Genomic DNA, 20,200 nt, shown 5'->3' with positions numbered 1-20,200 from the left:
GGAATGTTTGCTAAATTCAAGCAAACTGGTCTCGGTGAAAGAAGGCTTGAAATTTCCAGGTCTAAAATACATCTCTTTATCCTGTAAATTTTGAATTGTCCATCTCATATTTTCCAGTTCCTCATTTTCCCCTTGCTAACTACCCACCAATTTTCTCTTACATTAAAAGAATGGACAATTAATTTGGTTCTCCACATAGAGAATTCTAAAAGGTAGGAGGGGTGGACAATATTTCTCCTCATTTGGGCAAGCACTGTCCAGTGGTTGATGTGGGATGGAGTGGGCTCATCCCAGCTTGGCGAGAGCCACTTACTAACAAGTCAAGAATTTTGTAAACTAGTTGCTAAACCACTGGTTGTTTTAAATCAGTCATGGTGGGAGTATTTGCAAACACTACAGATCTGGGCATTTAAAAAAAATTTTATTTGAGAGCCAGCCTACCAGCACATCACTGGCATTAACCCAATTTTAAATATTTTTAGTGAGATAATTATATAGTAGCATAATAGCGCAGCAAACATCACTTATCTAAGCTAGCAGAGAATGACTCTTTCATTCCTTGATTCTACATAAATAATTTGCAGGCTAGTAAAACAAAAAATAATAGTACAATCAATCCACTAAAAGAAATTTGAATAAAGTATGAGGCTATTTGCCCAAAGGGTTTTAAAGACAACAACTTTTGTTTTTAGAAATTGTCAAGCCTTCATTCTCAACAGTGGAAATGAATTTGTACCTTCACTCTCTGCAGCCTCTTTGGCCAAGAGATCGAAGTAAATATTTAACAAGAATGGGCACAGAACACTGACATCAGTGGTCTTGAAACTTTTTTTTAATGAAAACACTTTTTTAAATGAAGCTTGGGAGAGATGCAATTCACAGCCCAGATGAAAGCATACTCATACAGTCCAGTGGTCTATAGCCCAAGGGCCAAATCCTGTTTGCTGTCCATTTTTACATAATCTGTGAGCTCTGAATGATTTCACAATGTTAATCACTGGAGGAGGGGACTCAAAATAAGAAGAATAAAATGACATGTGAAATTAAACGAAGTTCCAATTTCAGTGTCCATAAATAAATTTTACTGGAACATGGCTATGTTTTTTTGTTTACTTTTCTCAGGCCACTTTTGTGCTCTAAATGCCGAGTTGTATAATTTCGACAGAGACCGTAGGGTCTGCAAAGGCTAAAATATTTATATCTGGCTTTAAACAAAAAAATGGTTTGTCGGTTTGTTTGTTTTTTCATTAAAAATGTTGAAGCAGGATTTGGGGGCCAGGAGCCTTGCTTGGACCCCATTCCCAAAACATGAGAACGTTTTCTGAAACCCAAAAGCTACCCATCAAAGCCCTTGTTAATTTTTTCTGTTAATAGAACAGTTCGTTTACCACAGTCATATGTGATAAGACTGAGAGGTAAGGAAAAACAAATTTTGTTTAAAATCCTAAAACAAACACCACAGATTCAGAAGAAGCAGAATCTAAGTGGCAGAAGGATCCATTTTATTTTTCAGGGATTGTACTTACAGTTTCTAGCCAAAGACTAAAAACAAGCTGTGTTGCATCACGGTGCTGTTACCTTTGACACCTTTCAGTCCTCGGTCTCCCAGGGAGCCAGGCCAACCCTTCTCTCCGTGTTCTCCCTTTCTGCCAGGGTGTCCATCCTGACCAGGTTTTCCTCTCTCTCCCGGAAAACCCAGGAAGCCAGGCAGCCCCTGGGGTCCTGATGAATGAGAATATGAAAATTTAGGGACAGTTTTATAGGCTAGTATGGTTCCTGGAGGAGATCAACCCTGGGATTTCTTTGGAAGAACTGATGCTAAAGCTGAAGCTCCAGTACTTTGGACACCTCATGCAAAGAGTTGACTCATTGGAAAAGAGTCTGATGCTGGGAGGGATTGGGGGCAGGAGGAGAAGGGGACGACCCAGGATGAGATGGCTGGATGGCATCACGGACTCGATGGACGTGAGTCTGAGTGAACTCCGGGAGATGGTGATGGACAGGGAGGCCTGGCGTGCTGCGATTCATGGGGTCGCAAAGAGTCGGACACGACTGAGCGACTGAACTGAACTGAACTGATGGTTCCTGGGTCTGTGTTTCTTTCTTTTTTTTTTTTTAAGGTTTTTGAGGAGCATTTTTTGTTAGTTATTTGTTTCAGCTGTGATGCGTCTTCATTGCTGCATGGGTTTTTCTCTAGTTGCAAAGCACGGGGGCTACTCTTTGCTGGGGACTCGGGCTTCTCGCTGCGAAGCCCAGGCTCTAGGGTGCTAGGGCTTCTCTAGTTGTGCCACGTGAGTTCAGTGGTTGTGGCTTCTAGACTCTAGAGCGCATGCTCAGTTAGTTGCAGGGCACAGGCTTAGCTGCTCCAGGGCATGTGGGATCTTCTCCAGTCAGAGATCAAACCTGTGTCTCCTGCATTAGCAGGTGGATTCCCCACTGAGCCACCAAGGAAGCTGGACGGAACATTTCTAACGTGTCTTTATTGAATTTGTAACAACATTGCTTCTGTTTTATGTCTTTTTTTTTTTTTTTTTTGCCTCAAGGCATGTGAAATCCTAGCTCCCCCACCAGGGATCAGATCTCCACTCCCGCATTGTAAAGCGAAGTGTGAACCACTGGACCCCCAGGGAAGTCCCTATCTGTGTTTCTTGCCATCCACATAGAGATGCAAACTTGCCCCAGCTCTGAGCTTGTACTCAACCGCTATCAACCTCACACCTGTAATAGCCAGGCTGTCCCACTCAAGCTTCAGTTTTCCGCCCCACAGATCTCAACTGCAGGCTCTTATGCTTCTGAGTCCCAACTCCATAAACCTCAAGAGAACTGGGCCTAGGGGAGGTGGGATGAAGTGTGGGGGCCCATCCAGGGTGGAAGCACACCTGCCCTGACCCCACTCTCTATCAGGAACCCCAGTCCTTTGGGCAGAAGTGTTTATGGGTTCTGTATACCTAACTCCACCACACCCCTTTTTCCCATTAACTTAAACCAAAACACTCTGCCCCCAAAAATCATAATACAGAGGACACGAAGAAGGGAGTCCCATAGGAAATGATAAAGTCAGGCTAATAGACCAGTCAGGCTAATTCCTGGGCCAGGAATATCCGCTGGAGAAGGGATAGGCTACCCACTCCAGTATTCTTGGGCTTCCCTGGTGGCTCAGCTGGTAAAGCATCTGCCTGCAATGCAGGAGAGCTGGGTTCAATCCCTGGGTTGGGAAGATCCCCTGGGGAAGGGAAAGGCTATCCACTCCAGTATTCTGGTCTGGAGAGCTCATTCCATGGACTGAATAGTCCATGGGGTCGCAAAGAGTCCAACATGACTGAGTGACTTGCTCTTTCAGTTTCAATAGACCAGGTAAATCCTACAGTAAAGTCACATGTACAAGAGTAGTTTTCACCTGGCAGTGGATTTTAAGTTTATAAACTGAGGGACATATTGGAAAAGTGATACACACCCTTTGGGCCTGGAAGACCAGGTAGCCCATCGTCTCCAGTGGGGCCTGGGACCCCTGGGAGACCTGGGGTTCCATCTGCCCCTGGCCATCCTGGGACTCCAGGGAGGCCCTTCATTCCAGCAGGTCCCAGAGGCCCCATGTCCCCTCGCTGTCCTTTCCAACCTGGGGCACCTGTGATGTGACAAACAGCAGTGACAACAAGGCATGAAGACTGAGAACTGGCTTCACACATGCGCAGGAAAAAAAAATCCATAGTAGCTTCAATTGTGTATCTATGGCCAAGTTAACAATATTTATCAGCTAAAATAACAGTAGCGACTTTCCATCAGTTTAAGGTTATATTTTTCTGGCTGCTATAAAAAGAAAGGCAGATTATTTAAGTAAATATTTCCCTGTTGAGATGCATTATAGTCTTGTAAAATGGAAAATGGATAAGGGTAAAGAATTTGTATTTACTCTAGGGTGAGGAGAGGGTGGGAACTAACAGAAGAAAACATTCCAGGTGCTTTTTGAAGCTACCGCCAAGTGAATTTTGGTCCAGCTGTTTACTGTAATGAGAGAACTCCAGGAAACAGCAACGTCATCTAGTATTACGGTGGTAAAAATAAAGCTCCAGCGGCACAGTATGCTCTCATCTCATTCGGCTCCTTCAAGAAGGCATATCCCTGGATTTGGATAAATGCTGTTAGGATCTAAACAACAGATGACAATTTGAATGATGAAATAAAGGTCCCACTGGAAATAGCCCCCTGGCACCCTGTGTTGAGAGATAGTTTTCCATGGGTCTCTTTGAGCTCCTATGATGTCTTGCTGGGTGTGCCAAGAACACAGAGTCTGGACCCACTCTTATCTGGAATATTCTCAAGGTTGCATTGGCAGTGAGCAGCCTTGACATGATTTAGTCCCTCCCCTGGGAAGAAAACTGGGGCTTCCCTGGTGGCTCAGTGGCCGTCAGACTGCCTGCAGTGCAAGAGACACAGGAGATGTGGGTGTGATTCCTGGGTCAGGTAGATCCCCAAAGGAAGCCATGGCAACCCCCTCCAGTATTCTTGTCAGGAAAACCCCATGGACACAGGAGCCTGGCGGGCTACAGTCCATGGGGTCGCAAAGAGTCAAGCACAACTGAGCCACTAACACTTTAACACTTTCACTTTCTTTCTGGTAAGAAAAGCAGGCTGTCATGCAGGTTACCTCATTATTGACCAGAGGATTTTTGCAGAAACTAACACCTGTGGCCAGTGATTTTTATCTTGGCTGGCCAAAAATTAATTCTGTTATTTCACTAACACTTTGCTGGCTATTTCATTCAGTGTGTGCTTAGTTACTCAGTCGTGTCCAACCCTTCGACCCTATGGACTGTAGCCCACCAGGCTGCTCTGTCCATGGGATTTCCCAGGCAAGAGTGCTGGAGTGGGCTGCCATGCCCTCCTCCCGGGAGACCCAGGAATCAAAGCCGCATGTCCGCCATGTCTCCTACGTTGCAGGTGGATTCTTTACCCGCTGAACCACTGGAGAAGCCCCAGTTACATCTGACACACCTGTAATACCCTGTACCATGTATTGGTACCATGAGTTTTAGTTTTACTTGCCATGTCAGAATCAATCACTAAGGTTTTTTGTCTTTTTGTTGGCCTAATATTCATATTGTCTGAATTAGAACTATATTCTGAACAACTATCATGTCCTGAGAAAATACTATATATTTAATATGGACAATCAGAGAAAGTATCTGTATAAAATTCACCAAAAAATTCTTCAGTCAAAATTTTTGCAATGCATTAATTTTTAAAACTTTATGGTAATAAACTTGGGTTTATAATATACACTAGGTTAGAACAAAAACCTAACACAGGATAATGTGAATGATAATGACAATAAGTTGTATAATGAACTCTTGATCAATTTTAAGCTCTAACAACTTCACATGGTGATGTTAATTGTAATCACTCTCTAAAAATGTATTAATACATCTCCGGTCAATAATGTATTACTATACAGCCATGTTACCCCAGGCTCTTATATCACACCAGAGAGACTTGGGTGACATGGGGGAATGTCACCAACAAGAAACTCATGCTACTTGCTGTGCTGTGAATAACAATGTCCTTGACCCAAGAGTCTTATTCCTGCCAGCACCCACAAAAGAACAATAAGTGAGGTTATTCCTTTGTAAGTAGGTACATCCCATACCTGTCGCGGTTCTTGACACCTGCCAATGCTTACCTGGACTGCCTGGAGCCCCAGGGAGCCCCGGTTGCCCTGGTATCCCTGGAGCACCTCTTTCACAGGAGTGACCAGGTGGACCTGGGATCCCTGGAAATCCAGCATTTCCCTCTTGGCCTTTGGGACCTTGGAGACCCGGAAATCCGGGCATGCCAGCTGGCCCTGAAATGACACAGTTCATTGTGACACTCAGGGCATAAACTATACAGATGGCCTACGATGGTGTTTGTATGGATCAATACTGGAGGTAAAAAATTTGATCCTGGCTCAGGGCTCCAATGAGCTACGCCTCTGAATGGATTTTCTCGTCATAGATTGTAGTGAGCTCCAAGTGCACCCAAAAACCATGCTTGTCTATGAGAATTACTTAGTAAGGTTATGCAGACAATACAGAAGTTGCTTATGCAAATAAAAAAAATGTAGCTCTTCCTGATTTTAATTAACCTCTAAAATTGTAGCAGTCCTTCCACCAAATATCCACACTGCTTACACACCCTGTGTGCATTGTCTGAATTTGCATTTTGTAAGTGATTTCATCACTGGAACTCTCAAATTTTTATATATTAAGAAGCCAATACCATAATTTTCAGGAGGGGGAAAAAGTCTCCCATAATTCTGTATTCTAACCTAAAAATCTATTTTACTGTTTCATGTTTTCATTGTATTTTGGTTCATGTGTTTGCATTTTTTAAATAGTAATCACAGAGCACTTTCAGTTGTTGGATTATTTTACATTGCAAGTTAATATGCAAATATTTTCCATCTGATTGTAGTCTTTACAGATATAATTTTAATTGTTAATACTGTTCAGTTGCTAAGTTGCGTCTGACTCTTTTGCAACTGCACAGACTGTAGCCTTGCAAGGTCCCTCTGTTTCTGGGATTCTCCAGGCAAGAACACTGGAATGGGTTGCCATTTCCTTCTCCAAGGTATCTTCCCAACTCAGGAATCGAACCCATGTCTCCTGCATCTCCTGCGTGGCAGGCAGATTCTTTATTACTGAGCTACCCGGGAAACATTGTTATAGCTGAATAGTATACCTTTGAGCGTAGTATGTGAGCATCTGTGCATGTACATATATTACTTTACTGTTTTCAATTGTTCCCCTATTGTGGATAATACTACAACAGTATTTTCATATTAACTTTCACATTCTGTTGTACACTTGCCTTAAATACATCTCATAAGTGAGATAGTGGGATTACTGGGTCAAAATTATTTTCATTGACTCACATAATGTATTATCTTGTTCTGTTCCAATTAAATGGGTTTCTGTTTATGAATGTTTCTGGTTTATATACAAACTATTGAATAAGCTCCTTGAGGACAAAGAATGTGACTTATTCCCTGGCCCTCCATCTTCCCTGTACTATTGTATAGTATTGTCCTGGGTACCTATTAAATACAGGCCCATCCATTGTTAGAAAAGAACTAGAAGAGTGTTTGTGAAAGTTTGGTCTGGGGTCCACTTTTGGTCATCAGCCTTCAGGGACTAAAGTTCAGACTGGAGTGCTGGGTTCCATGCAATTCTGATGTCATGAATCACTTTCTGAGACTGGAGCCCAGAAGACAATGATGTTAATGACCCCTACCCCCACTTTGGGTCATTTTTAAGTACGTTAAAATCTCAAAGCCTCTGCTGGGGATCCTGAAGACTCCAAAGTGATTTCCAGAAAAGAATGTGAATCAGTGCCAGGGGCCATCTCCCTGTCTTCAGTTTCTCTGCCCTGCCCGGTAGCCCTGCTGGAATGAAAGTCCCTCCAGCCTGTCACCTGTCCACTTAATATGGCATGCCTCTTACACGCATCTGCTGTAAAATGCATGCATCTGCTGGCATTCTGTCCTGCCCTCTCTCAGCCGGGCAAGGGCAGTGAGAGGGTCACAGGGTCCCTACTCCTCAGCACTCAAGAACTGTCCTGAGTCCAAAGCAGGAGGACAGCTGGTAGCCACTGGATCAGACTGAACTGACTGAGCCACAGTAAGATGGGCTCAAAAACAACCAATTAAATGCAGAGGCAACCCTGGGGATGCAGGTTATTAGAAATGAGCCACTGCCCATAGGTGACGGGAGATGCTCGAGTGAGCATTTAACATGCTAGATTTTTAAGGCAAAACAGTCTAAACAATCTTCAGAGACCTGTTCAGGGACTTGGCATTATGGACTGAGGGAACAGTGTTGCCTTCATACCTGCAGTACCTGGACGCCCAGCATCGCCTCTGAGTCCTTTGGACCCTGGTGCTCCTGGAAGACCGCTCTTTCCCGGGAGTCCTGGGTAGCCGATAGCAGGATCTCCTGGGGGTCCTTTCTGACCAGTCTCTCCAGGTGATCCTGGAGTGCCTGGGGGCCCAACAGGGGAGGACCCCTTTTCACCTCCCAAACCTGGTTCTCCTGTATCACCACGGAAACCTATCCAACAGAAAAGTGTTTAAATTTTTACATGTACAAATATAAAATCAACACACGTGTAAGAATACTACTTTAATTAAAAACACATTATTTTAAAATACAGGGGTAGTTACTAAAATTAAAGGGTAACTTAATAGGCAATATTGGGGGGGTTTTGTTGTTGAAAAATAAATCGTAACTGTGTTTCCTATAAGCCAATGATGTCTCCATATTGCTTTCATTTACTGGCAAACTGTCTAGACTGAGCAGTTTCTAACAACATAGACCATAACTCATGCTCCAGGCTTAAGGAGCCCTGAAAAGTCACAAAAGTATCATAACCCAGAAGTTATCAAAACATAGCTAAGTGCTTAATGTATCAAAAAAAAAAAAAAAAGAAAAAAAAACCCATTCCCCACTCACATACGGATCCCTGGGCCATTTGCTGACTGTGATCATCCAGTTTAGAGGTATCCAGACATTTCTAAATGAAAAGCTCTTATTTACCAGGTGGACCAAGTCTTTCTGAGATTCCTGGTTTGCCACGTTGACCCTTTTGCCCGTCCAAACACCTCAGCCCAGGAGCACCCCGATGACCTGGAAGTCCCTTTGGACCTAAACAATAACAACAAACACAGACTCAGTAAAACACAAAGCAAATGAGAACAAAATAACATGACTTAAAAAAAAAAAAAACCCATAACTATGTTAAATCTTTCTTAGGATATTTTTACTTTATGGAAGTAAAAGTGTTGCCTGCATTTGCCTGACCAGTTGTTCAGTTGAGTCTGACTCTGTGACCCTGTGGACTGTAGCCCCCCAGGCTTCCCTGTCCTTGGGATTTTCCCAGCAAGAACACTGGGGTGGGTTACCATGCCCTCCTCCAGGGGATCTTCTCGACCCAGGAATCGAACCCACATCTCCTGTGTCTCCTGCATTGCAGGCAGACTGATTACCACTGAGCCACCAGGGAAGCTCTAGCCATATTTATATAATTATTTTATGTCATGTGCTCCAAACCATATTTCACAGGGATGTGTATTAAGTTACTTTCTCAGAAGCCATACACTAAAGAATTCACACCACCATTCAGATGAACCTTTTGGTACCTTCCCGCGCTGAGTCTCAAACACAAATACACGAGTACAACCTTCCTTCTAAGAGGATAGAGGTGGTGGCCAGTGGGTAGCTTGATGAGAAAACACCAGAATAAAGACCAAATCCATTTCCCTGCATTTACTATTTGCCCTCATATGAAGTACAGGCAAAAAGTACCTGCAAAAGGAATTGAGTTTTTTTAAAACTTTCTCTTTCTTACTAGGAGTTATCTCAGCTAAAATAACTTATAAATTATGGATTTCAAAGGAGTTAACAACGGCTAACTGAAACTCTGAGTGCTCACTTCCCTTGAGGCTGAAGCTGCTGAAAGTAATCATCAGCATTTTTTATCCATCCTTAGGGGTTTCCCTGGTGGCTCAGAAGGTAAAGACTCTGCCTGCAATGTGGGAGACCCAGGTTTGATCCCCAGGTCAGGATGATCCCCTGGAGAAAGAACGGCTACCCACTCCACTATTCTTGCCTGGAGTATCTCATGGATAGAGAAGCCTGGCAGGCTACATCATGGGATCACAAAGAGTCGGATACAACTGAGTGACAAATATATCTATCCATGACAGTACCATTCAATGCGAAAATGAGCATTCAGTGAATCAACCAACAATTCTTCACTCCACAGATACAAAATTATACCTCCACAAGCTACCGTCTTGTGGTGGGTGGCCTGTATGTCCCATACTTTGATCTGGGGCTTGGTCATGTGATTTGCTTTGGCCAAAAGGATCCTAACAAACACCATGAAGTAATGAGAGGTATGAATTGTGCCGCTGAAGCTGGCCCCACCCTCTTGCATTTCTGCAGCCACAGGAGCAGGGCACACCCTGGCACCGCAGAGAGGTAGGTGCATGTTGCAGACCTGACCTGACCTGGAGCCAGGGACCAAGTCAATAGAGATCATCTGAGGTCAGCTGAACCCCAACGAACTGCAGACCCATATGAGAGAAAATAAATATGATTTATTAAGCCTACTGCAATTTGGAGGTTGTTACACATTATTGGGGTGCAAGCTAGTGGTTACAGAGGGCAATAAAAGGTCATTCATCATTCAACCTTTAAATAATTTCTGTAGTGACGTAGAACAAAAAGGTGACCTCTAGTGGCTATGCTAGTACTTAATGGATCAATTTAAGTGAACTCTGAATGAATACTGGGTTTGCCGAAAAGTTTGTTCAGGTTTTTCTATAAGATGTTATGAACTTTTTGGCCCACTCAGTATAAAAGAATTAGGGAAAAAATCACTTATATAAATTTTGGGTTAAATTCAGCTATAAATAAGTGCTTGAGTCAAGTGACATGATTGTATAAAAGTGGTAGTTGGGGTGAAATGTGTGGGCATTTCTCAGAATGTCTCTGTTCAGAAATCTGGGTCTTTTGGACAGCAGAATAGAGTAAAATTTAAAATTAGTAAGCAATTTTTTCACTCTCTGGGCAGAGGTAAAGAAAAGATAGAGTTTTAAAATGTTTAGTTTTTGTGTTAAAAGGGCAGTAAGTTTTGCTGATATGTGATCAAATCAAGGTAAATTTTGCTGCACATAAATATTATTCAGAGTGTGTTTGGTAGACAGGGGACTTAGGGGTAATGCCTACAAATCCTGTTTCCCCAGAGTCCCTCAAAACTTTATAATCAAGGTAGAAATAGCCTGAAGAACTCCCTGAGGATTTGCTATTGGTTTATCTGGCTTGCAGGTTCTTCTACTTTGAGAATGTGTATGACAGGAACTTCCCCTTGATAGTACCTGGAGGACCATCAAAACCTGGAGGGCCTGGCCTCCCAGGGTATGTTACGTTACAAGGAATTGTATCACCTGGAAAGGGAAAAAAAAAAGTGACATTCATACAATTGATAGATCAATGCAAGTCTCAATAACAGCTTGATCAAAATGCTTTTTTATACAGAAAATGTGAAATTCAAAAGAAAAAAAGACTCCTGGCCATCATTAGGTCACTTGAATTACTTTTATTTTGAATTTCCAGAAGATCTATCCTGAAATCTGAACTTCAACTGACAGAACAGTAATAAACAGAAGGGGAATAAGGAAAATGTTGATTCTAAGAAATAGTTTAATTAATAACATAGAAAATAATAAATTTATAGGTCCATGGATGCCTAATACAGTGGAGTCAGAAGGTCTGATAAATCATGAAACAGTAGTAAGCATCCAACACTGAGATTCCAAGATTTGGCTCTGGATGTAGACGAATTGTGACCGAAGAAAAATAGACTGGGAGAGAGATTAATTTAAAAATGCCATTTATTGTGGGCCTGCCATGTTTCAAATATATTCTCTCTCTCTTGTTTTCCTAATGACTCTGCAATGTGGTTTTTGTCATCCTTCATTTTATTTAGTGAAAAAAAAAACTTCAAAGTTGTGCCTCTGAGTTCTTGTCTCCTTTAAAACGCAATGTTCCCCTTTTAACAGAAATTATATCTCCTAATGTATTACACTAAATGCTGTCAAATAAAAAATGAACCACATGAATAAAATCATGCTAGATGATTCTGATGGTCACAGACCATAATCTTAATCCATATCAAATTTTGAGGTATTTGTCTTTCTATGTCATCAAAACAAGACCCAAAGATATTATTATATTATAAAATTCCACAATTAACTATGTAACCCAAGATACATGTACATATTACAAAAGAGAAAATCTTAAATAAATCCTTTTCCAAGTTTTTAAAGTTTTCAGCTATAAAACTACAAATCATTTTCTTGTTTGGAATTCAAATAACTGTCAAATATATTTAAAAGACCATTTTTTTTCCTCCCTAGAATGCTTACAAATGGGTTTTCATGGGCAATGCTGTATTTTAAAATAAAATGTTGGGCTTTTTTTATTAAAATACTACAGATTATCTCAAAAGACTGTAAAAAAGAGAGATTTTGAATATATACACATATGTAATTTTAACACAGTCAGATTGTCCACAGTGATATGGAGAAATGAATGAAAGGCAAGTTGCCAAACCAGTAAAACAGCAAAGACAGCTTAGCATTTTAAAGACTTGTTTTAAATATTGATTGTGCTGTAATGTTTTTATTTGTTTGACAACGTTCAAGGTTTGAACAGCAACTTGTAGGAATTTTATTTTAGAGGTTCTGCCACAGCTCTAATATCTCTGCTCAGAAGAGAGGCTCACTTTAGTTTCCATAATTGCACCTGACATTCTGCCACAAGAACATTCAAAGTTACCTTTCCGACCCTTCCGACCATCAGGACCCCTGTTGCCTGGCCAGCCTGGAGCTCCTGGTTGCCCTCTGTCTCCTGGAGGGCCAGGAAATCCCAGGCCTGGGGGCCCCCTAGGCCCCGCTCTGCCAGAGGGGCCTGGCGGTCCAGGAGGCCCTTTATCACCTGGGGCTGCATCTTCATGATCACCCTGGAAACATTTGCATCACAAGTCAATCATCAGTCTTTGGAAGGCCATGAACACAAAGCTATCATTGTCACCGTAGGCTACAGAAACGCACGCAGAAAGCCAGTGATTCCACAAGTTACTTAATAGCGAGTGTAATTTAAAGTGTTTAACCTAGATTTTTTACAGACATATACAGCATATGTTCTTCAGGTGTGTGTGTTATGCCTCAAATACAGAAAGTTATGTGTGTTACATCTTTTATTTTTAAAGATTTTTTGATGTGGGCCGTTTTTAACGTCTTTATTGAATTTGTTACAACATTGCTTCTGTTTTCTGTTTTGGTTTTTTGGCCCCGAGGTATGTGGGATCTTAGTTCCCTGACAAGGGATCGAACCCATATCCCCTACATTGTGTCTCATGGTCTTTTCTTAGGAATTTCATTAGCTACATGTAATCTCCATCCAAAACATGTTTGAAAAATGCAGAAATACCATTTATTCGTGGGACCCTGCATCAGCCAATGTGTCTACCCAGTAGATCTGCACTAGTGCCTCCTTTCCTGTTTGCCACTTCTCCATCAGGAAACAGAACTGAAGGCAATTCTCAGGACCTGTGTGTATCCTCCACCCTACAGAGTCAACTGAACAGACCTGAAACCAGTGGGGGCTTCACAGAGACAAGGGTCCCAGAAGGAAATAAACACCGTGAAAATAATACAAAGACTAGAGACAGAACGTCTTGCCGTGATGAACCACCACTCAGGATTTTAGACCATCTGCAATATGCCATATCTTTATAACAACCATCTTCTGGTGGCAGTAAATCAAAGGTGACTCTGATTTGCAGCATGTTGACACTTTACTGAGTTTAGCTTTTTAAACCGGGATGCTTTGTGACCGTATGAGTGAAACTCTACAGCAGGAGAATTATACATACAGGCAGCCCTGGGTCCCCCTTTTCTCCAGCATATCCATCTCGACCGTGTTGTCCCTGCTGCCCTGGAAGTCCAGGGGGCCCATCAGGCCCTCTTTCTCCTTTGTGTCCTGGGAACAAAGGCCAAAAGATTTAAGTCCTTCTCAGCAGTGAGCAAAGGTGAAAGGAAACAAAGGACTAAAAATAAAGGCAATGACCTTGACTCTGCATGGGCAGGTAGAGATTCCCTGGAGTGTCTCAGCTGACTAAAGTCACACAAAGACAATCACGGAAAAATCAGAGGGGAGATTGACAGTGGCCAAACCCGCTGATTCTCTTATTTGAGAAGTGTTTCTTTTCTCATTCTGACAAAGATATTGTGTGTGGAGATGCCAGTCTCTACAGCATCTTCCTCAGCTTGTGTGATGCCAAACTTGGTACCCAGCCCTTGGCCACAGTGAATGGGGAAATGGTCCATGGTTGGGCATGTGCCCCAGGCTAATCCAATCCTTCCTGGACTTTTTTCCCTAACTGGAGCAAAAAGAAATAGAGCTCTCTTTCACCTCTGGTCGTGAACTTGGAGCCGCCTGCGGTCACGTACCCATAGCCCAGAGAAAACCAGATGGGGAGAAAATACAGACGGCACAGTGAAAGATATAAGAAGCCACGACAGCCTCCCGATGCAGGCGTCCCAGTGCAAATCATACATCTAACCTTTCAAATTTTTCTCAGGTAAGTCAATAAATTACTTCTCTTAAAAACACTACTTCAAGCTGGGTTTCTGTCACTTACAACCAAAATATTCTTTAAAAAAAAATATGTATTTGACTTTGTTGGGTCATGTTTGTTGCAGCGTTCAGGCTCAGTTGCCCTGCAGTATGTGGGATCTTAGCTCCCCACCCAGGGGTCAAATTGGCATCCCCGGCACTGGGAGGTGAAGTCTTAACCACTGGACCACCAGGGAGGTCCCCCCAAACTTTCTTGATTAATACAAGATACTACAGTGCAGTGAATAAACCCTGGACAAGTCAAACGAGGCCTTGTTTCCATCGAACCCAATTCACAACAAAGAGGATTTGAGTATGTGACTAAAGGAGTATTTGTGTTTTCAGATAAGATACAGAGGATTTAGGCTCAACATTCACAAGACTCTGAAGGGCAGGGAATATGTTTAAGCAATCTCAACAATCTCAAATCGAATTACAGAATTGATCTTAGGTCACAGGGAAAATTAATGCAAAAGAATGGTTCATACATCATTCATAACATGGCAGGGAGCAAAGTGATTGATTATGCTCACCTTTCACGCTCGATACAACAATGTCACCTTTTTCTCCTTTGCTGCCAGGTAGTCCTGAGGCACCAGGTTTTCCCTTGGTGAAAAGAAGAATAAGTCAGTTTAACTGTGATGAGTCCAAAGTTTCAAAAGTTATTTGAATACCTCCAACCTCTCTCCTCTTTCCTTCTAAATCACCTGTTCCAGATTCTAGTTTGGCACCATTGGTATCATTCTCTTTCCTCCCTGCTTTACAAAATTGAGGTTCTTGAACTGCATGTAAAACTGGTAGAATCTGAATAAACTCTGCACTGGGTTCAGTAGAAATCATTGTCAGTTTCTCGGTTTTGGCAATGTACTCTGTTTAATAAGATATCACTGGGGGCTTCTCTGGTGGCTCAGTGGTAAAGAATCTGCCTGCCAATGCAAGAGACAGAGGTTCAACCCTTGGGTCCAGAAGATTCCCTGGAGGAGGAAATGGCAACCCACTCTAGTAGTCTCGTCTGTGAAATACCGTAGACAGGAGCTTGGTATGCTGCAGTCCATGGGGTCACAAAAGAGTCAGACACTACTTAGCGACTAACCAACAACAAGATATCGTTGGGGGAAGCTGGGTGAGGGATTCATGGGACCTCTCTGTATGATTGTGCAACTTTTGGGGAGTCAAAATAAAAGCATCTCAAAATAATTTATAATAAAAAAAATCTGACTATTTTGGGTGTTGTAGTGTAGAATTGGGAGGAAAAGGAGGGGCTGCTGCTGCTGCTAAGTCGCTTCAGTCGTGTCCAACTCTGTGCGGCCCCATAGACAGCAGCCCACCAGGCTCCCCCGTCCCTGGGATTCTCCAGGCAAGAACACTGGAGTGGGTTGCCATTTCCTTCTCCAATGCATGCAAGTGAAAAGTGAAAGGGAAGTCGCTCAGTCATGTCTGACTCCTAGCAACCCCATGGACTGCAGCCTTCTAGGCGCCTCCATCCATGGGATTTGCCTAGGTGGGCTATATTCTAGTTCCTTAAACTATCACGACAGAAAGCTATTCCCAGAGCACATGAACCAGTTTCTCTCCAGAAAGAGATTGACAGTGGCATGCTTAAATAAACAAGACCGGGATACCCTAAAGATCAAATTCACCCTGGGAGTCTGAACATAGTTTACTTTTGCGACCCCATGGACTCTTTGCAACCCCATGGACTGTAGACCATCAGGCTCCTCTGTTCATGGGATTCTCCAAGCAAGAATATTGGAGTGGGTTGCCATTTCCTTCTCCAGGAAATCTTCCTGACCCAGGAATCGAATCCAGGTCTCCTGCATTGCAGGCAGATTCTTTACTGTCTGAGCCACTAGGGAAGCCCTACACTTTCACCCTAAAGATCAAATTCACCCTGGAGTCTGAGAAGTTTATTAGCCAGCACATCGGAGACTTAGGACAAACAGTTCTAATGCTCTGCAGGTGTAGAATTTTAAGTATTAGAGTCAGATCATAGACTTAGTTGAGCTAGTAAGGGGAAAAAAAACATTACCAGCGCTGTTTGGATTTTGGTAAAGAGATTTACTGAGAACCTACAAGTTGCCAGGCATTATTCTGGGTACAGAAGACACTACAGTTAACAAAACCATCTTGCCTTCATGGCCTTGGATTCCAGTGAAACAAATGTGGAACCTAAAAAACTTCCAGGGCAAAGGTTAACACAACAACAAAATCTCAGCAGCAACAAAGAAGACCTCTCCACCAGGCATGTACCAGTTATTTTATATGACACCAAAGCAGGGACTTCAGCCATTGATGCCCATCAGGGGGCTGTGCCCTTCTGAGAAGCAGGCAAAAGGGCATAGGGAGACTAGAGCACCCCAACCTCCTCTCATAGGCACGACCACCTCTCAGCTTGTGGCAGCAGCGGAAACACATTGACCTGTGTTAATGAACTTCCAGTTTCTCAAAGGCAGCCACAGATCTCATATGAAGAATACAAAAAGAAAGACTGTGAGGATAAAACCCAAACTGCCAGAGGTTTAGCCCTTGTCAGTCTGTGACCTCTGGTTTGCCCTGCAGCTCCTCAGGGCCAGTGACCCTGGTCATCTGGTCCACTGGTGTGTGACAGCTCTCAATGCATGGCTGAACTGAATTCCTACTAACCCTGGAGGACAGGTGATGGGATGTAGATTTTCCAGGAAGGCCGCAGAGATCACCAGTGTCAGAGTCGGGGTGTGAAGCTTGGTCCACGAGCTCCTAAGCCCTATGCCTTGCACTAGAGCACCCTGGTGGGAAACTCCCATCCTAGGAAGTGCTCCCAGGCTAAGGCAATGAACATAAAGCTTTGGTCCAATCACAGAAAAAAATGGCAGAGAACGTAAACCTATTTTTCTGTTTGGTACTTTGCCACCAACCTGTGGCTGCTGGGGCCAGGGATCAGCAGAAGAGAGACGTACGGAGGAGCAAGAGCGCCCTATCTGTGGGTCCTTTTGTTCATCCCTTGCTCCCTCCTTTCCTTTCCTGTGCCCCATGGTGTGAATCTGGTTCCCTAACTGTGATCCCAATTTGATGAATTTAATACAGAGAAGTCATATGGACAGAAGCATATACAGAACAAAGACATCAGAAATATGGCCAGTTTAATAGAACATTGTAAATGAACTATATTTCAATATAAATTAAAAATTTAAAAACATTAAAGAGGTAAGCCCTGGAGCAACTGAATTACATAAACTTTTGCCAGGATAATGCTGGATGAACCTGTAATTCATAATCCAAGATGCTAGCTCGGAGAAGCAACTCAGTGTGAAGGCAGGAAAAAGTTTAGAGTCAATAAAACCTTCACTAAGAAGATTAAGTAACGACACAGAAAAATGACTATGAAAAAAAGGCTGAATTAAATATATCAGACTATAAAATGCAAAATACTTAGTAATTACAACCGCGCTCACTCAACATATGTGTATGAAGGATGTAGCTTCTCCTTGAGTTGACTTTGTTAATGTGACAAGCTGGGTGTGGGAAGAGTGAAACAAAAACTTTCACTTAAGGCTCTGAAACTGGGATCTTATTTTCCCAAGGTTTCCTGGGGGAAATGGAAAAGAGTACACTGAGGCTGATGGTTGGGTCCCAGGCCACCCCAAGAGTAAGCCTCTGTAACAAAGGCTGTCTCCAGCCTCCAGAGGAGTGCCCTGGAGGGCACTGATCTTATTCAGAGGGACAGCCTCAGCCCAGGGCACTTGTAATGGTTCCTTGGAACGGTCAGCAAATGAGTCACGGCAAGATCTCACCCACCCTCTGGCACAAAACATCATGTAAACTCTGACAGAGCCAATATTTATAGCTCCAGGCCGATTGCTCATCTGGATCCTTCACTTGAATCATCTCAGATTCTACTCAACACTTCCACTTGCTCGTCTAATTGGTGCCTCACACTTAAAACGTGCCCAGTGGCTCTGCATCCTTTCTTACCCCATGCTTACTCTTCACATTGTCCCCCCACCTTGGCTCCATCCTTTACTTCTCTACTTTTCATATCCCATGTCTGGTCTCACAGCCAGTCTGTTGGCTCTGTGGTCAAAATATATCTAGAATCCGACCACCTCCCTCCACACCCAACATTAATATGGAAACCTGTCCACCTTCATATTTCACCAGGAATACTGGAGCAATCGCTCAGCTAAATCTTCCTACTTCCTCCCTTACCCTCTCTGCTGCTGCTAAGTCACTTCAGTCATGTCTGACTCTCTGCGACCCCATAGACGGCAGCCCACCAGGCTCCCCCGTCCCTGGGATTCTCCAGGTAAGAACACTGGAGTGGGTTGCCATTTCCTTCTCCAATGCATGAAAGTGAAAAGTAAAAGTGAAGTCGCTCAGTCATGTCTGACTCCTCACGACCCCGTGGACTGCAGCCTACCAGGCTCCTCCGTCCATGGGATTTTCCAGGCAAGAGTACTGGAGTGGGGTGCCATTGCCTTACCCTCTCTGGTCTGTCCTTAACAAAGCTACCAGTGTGATACTGTTAAAACTAATGTCAGATTTATCCCTCCTTAAGATTCTCCACCAGCTGCTCCATGGCATTCAGAGTACAAGTTCTAAGCCAGCCCTTCTACAAAACCCTATGCTCTCCAACCCCTCCTAGCCTCCAGGCATTTCTTTGACTTCATCTGCTACTCTGCCCCTCATTCTCTCCACTCAAAGCACACTGGATGGCAAGGGACTTTATTGCCATCTACCATATGGTACGTTCACTTGTCTATCTGTCATGATGTGTGTATTTTCCCCACAGAGAAGGGGCCCCCGGAGGGCGGAGATTGTGTTCTGGTCCCTGCTGTATCTGGAATAGCACCTGGAACATAGTAGGTGCTCAATAAGCAATTGACTGAACAAATGAATGATGAATGGATGAATAAAAGGACAGAAACAATTTTTTGCCATAATGTACTTATAGATTCAAAACATATAATATATTGTAATTCAACTATACTTCAATAAAAATAAATTTTAAAACATAAAAAGCATATATATCACATTCTATATATCACAATATATAAAATATATATATTAAAAACATATATATGACACTACAAATTAGAGAGAGGTACAACTGAATTACAACTCTGTTAAAAGATTAAAAAAAAAAAAAAACTGGGAATTTACTCACTGGTGGCCCTGGAGATCCTTTGGCACCAGGAGGGCCTGGGGAACCTTTTTCTCCAAGCCACCCAGGGAGCCCCAAGTCTCCCTTACTCCCTTGCATCCCAGGAGGCCCTGGAGGGCCTGGTGGGCCCATGGGACCAGGCTGGCAGGCACAGAGCCCTGAGCTCCCTAGACAGAGGATAAAAGGCAGCTTTGTTATATTTCCTGAATGAACTCCCAATAAAGTCCTTACTATACAAAACCAACAGTGTGAATAAGAACAAAAAGGGTCTGATGCACACAATTCTTATCGCAGACAACTGACAACATGTGATGGGGGCAGGGTACAGAGCATGATATGGAGGTAGCTATGGTCTATGTGGGTGGACATATTGTTCTAGACAATGGGGTGTTCTGTGTCTTAAAAAATTCATCCTGGTAAAATCAAGGGGAAAAGCTAACGCTGAATTCTATTGCAGAAACTTTGAAAATAAGAAAATTTCTTATTTTTAAAAGTTTAGGTAGCTCTTATTTGGATCCTACTTAAAAAATAATCTCTTAATTTGGTTCCTGCTGAAAAAAACAACTAAAATTGATTAGAGTATAAACTTTGAACATTTAAAGAATCCAAATAAAATATGTAAAGAGGATTCTTGACTGCACTGCATATCACAGTTGATAATTCACTAAATGCATTTTCTACTCATCAGGATTTTTAGTCTAAAAAATACCATTAGGATAATCAAATTGCTCAGCTCTCATACCTGCCTGACTCTGTCGGTCAAAAACGCACCAAACAATTTAGAGTGTAGAAACAGAGAGCTAGAGGCATTTGATGAATCTAGGAAAGATGGGACCCACAG

At 42.8% G+C, this 20,200-nt stretch overlaps 1 protein-coding gene across 2 annotated transcripts in view; it reads right to left on the bottom strand.

Moving 5' to 3' along the window:
- Positions 1-20,200, bottom strand: part of COL4A4 (collagen type IV alpha 4 chain) — a 146,394-nt gene that overhangs the window by 48,351 nt on the left and 77,843 nt on the right. For both annotated transcript variants that reach the window (XM_040228464.1, XM_040228463.1), the window contains exons 22-31: positions 19,363-19,526; positions 14,753-14,825; positions 13,477-13,583; positions 12,378-12,561; positions 10,916-10,984; positions 8,571-8,678; positions 7,866-8,084; positions 5,678-5,839; positions 3,455-3,625; positions 1,579-1,722 (exon numbers count right to left, since the gene is read on the bottom strand). In XM_040228464.1, the coding sequence (XP_040084398.1) occupies positions 1,579-1,722; positions 3,455-3,625; positions 5,678-5,839; positions 7,866-8,084; positions 8,571-8,678; positions 10,916-10,984; positions 12,378-12,561; positions 13,477-13,583; positions 14,753-14,825; positions 19,363-19,526 (1,401 nt within the window). The remainder of the gene's footprint in view (positions 1-1,578; positions 1,723-3,454; positions 3,626-5,677; positions 5,840-7,865; positions 8,085-8,570; positions 8,679-10,915; positions 10,985-12,377; positions 12,562-13,476; positions 13,584-14,752; positions 14,826-19,362; positions 19,527-20,200) is intronic.

The sequence above is a fragment of the Oryx dammah genome, unplaced genomic scaffold, assembly GCF_014754425.2.
Source record: "Oryx dammah isolate SB20612 unplaced genomic scaffold, SCBI_Odam_1.1 HiC_scaffold_27, whole genome shotgun sequence".
NCBI classification, from domain to species: Eukaryota; Metazoa; Chordata; class Mammalia; order Artiodactyla; family Bovidae; genus Oryx; species Oryx dammah.
Note: the sequence above shows the minus strand (reverse complement) of the source record. Positions and strands in the feature narration are given on the sequence as shown.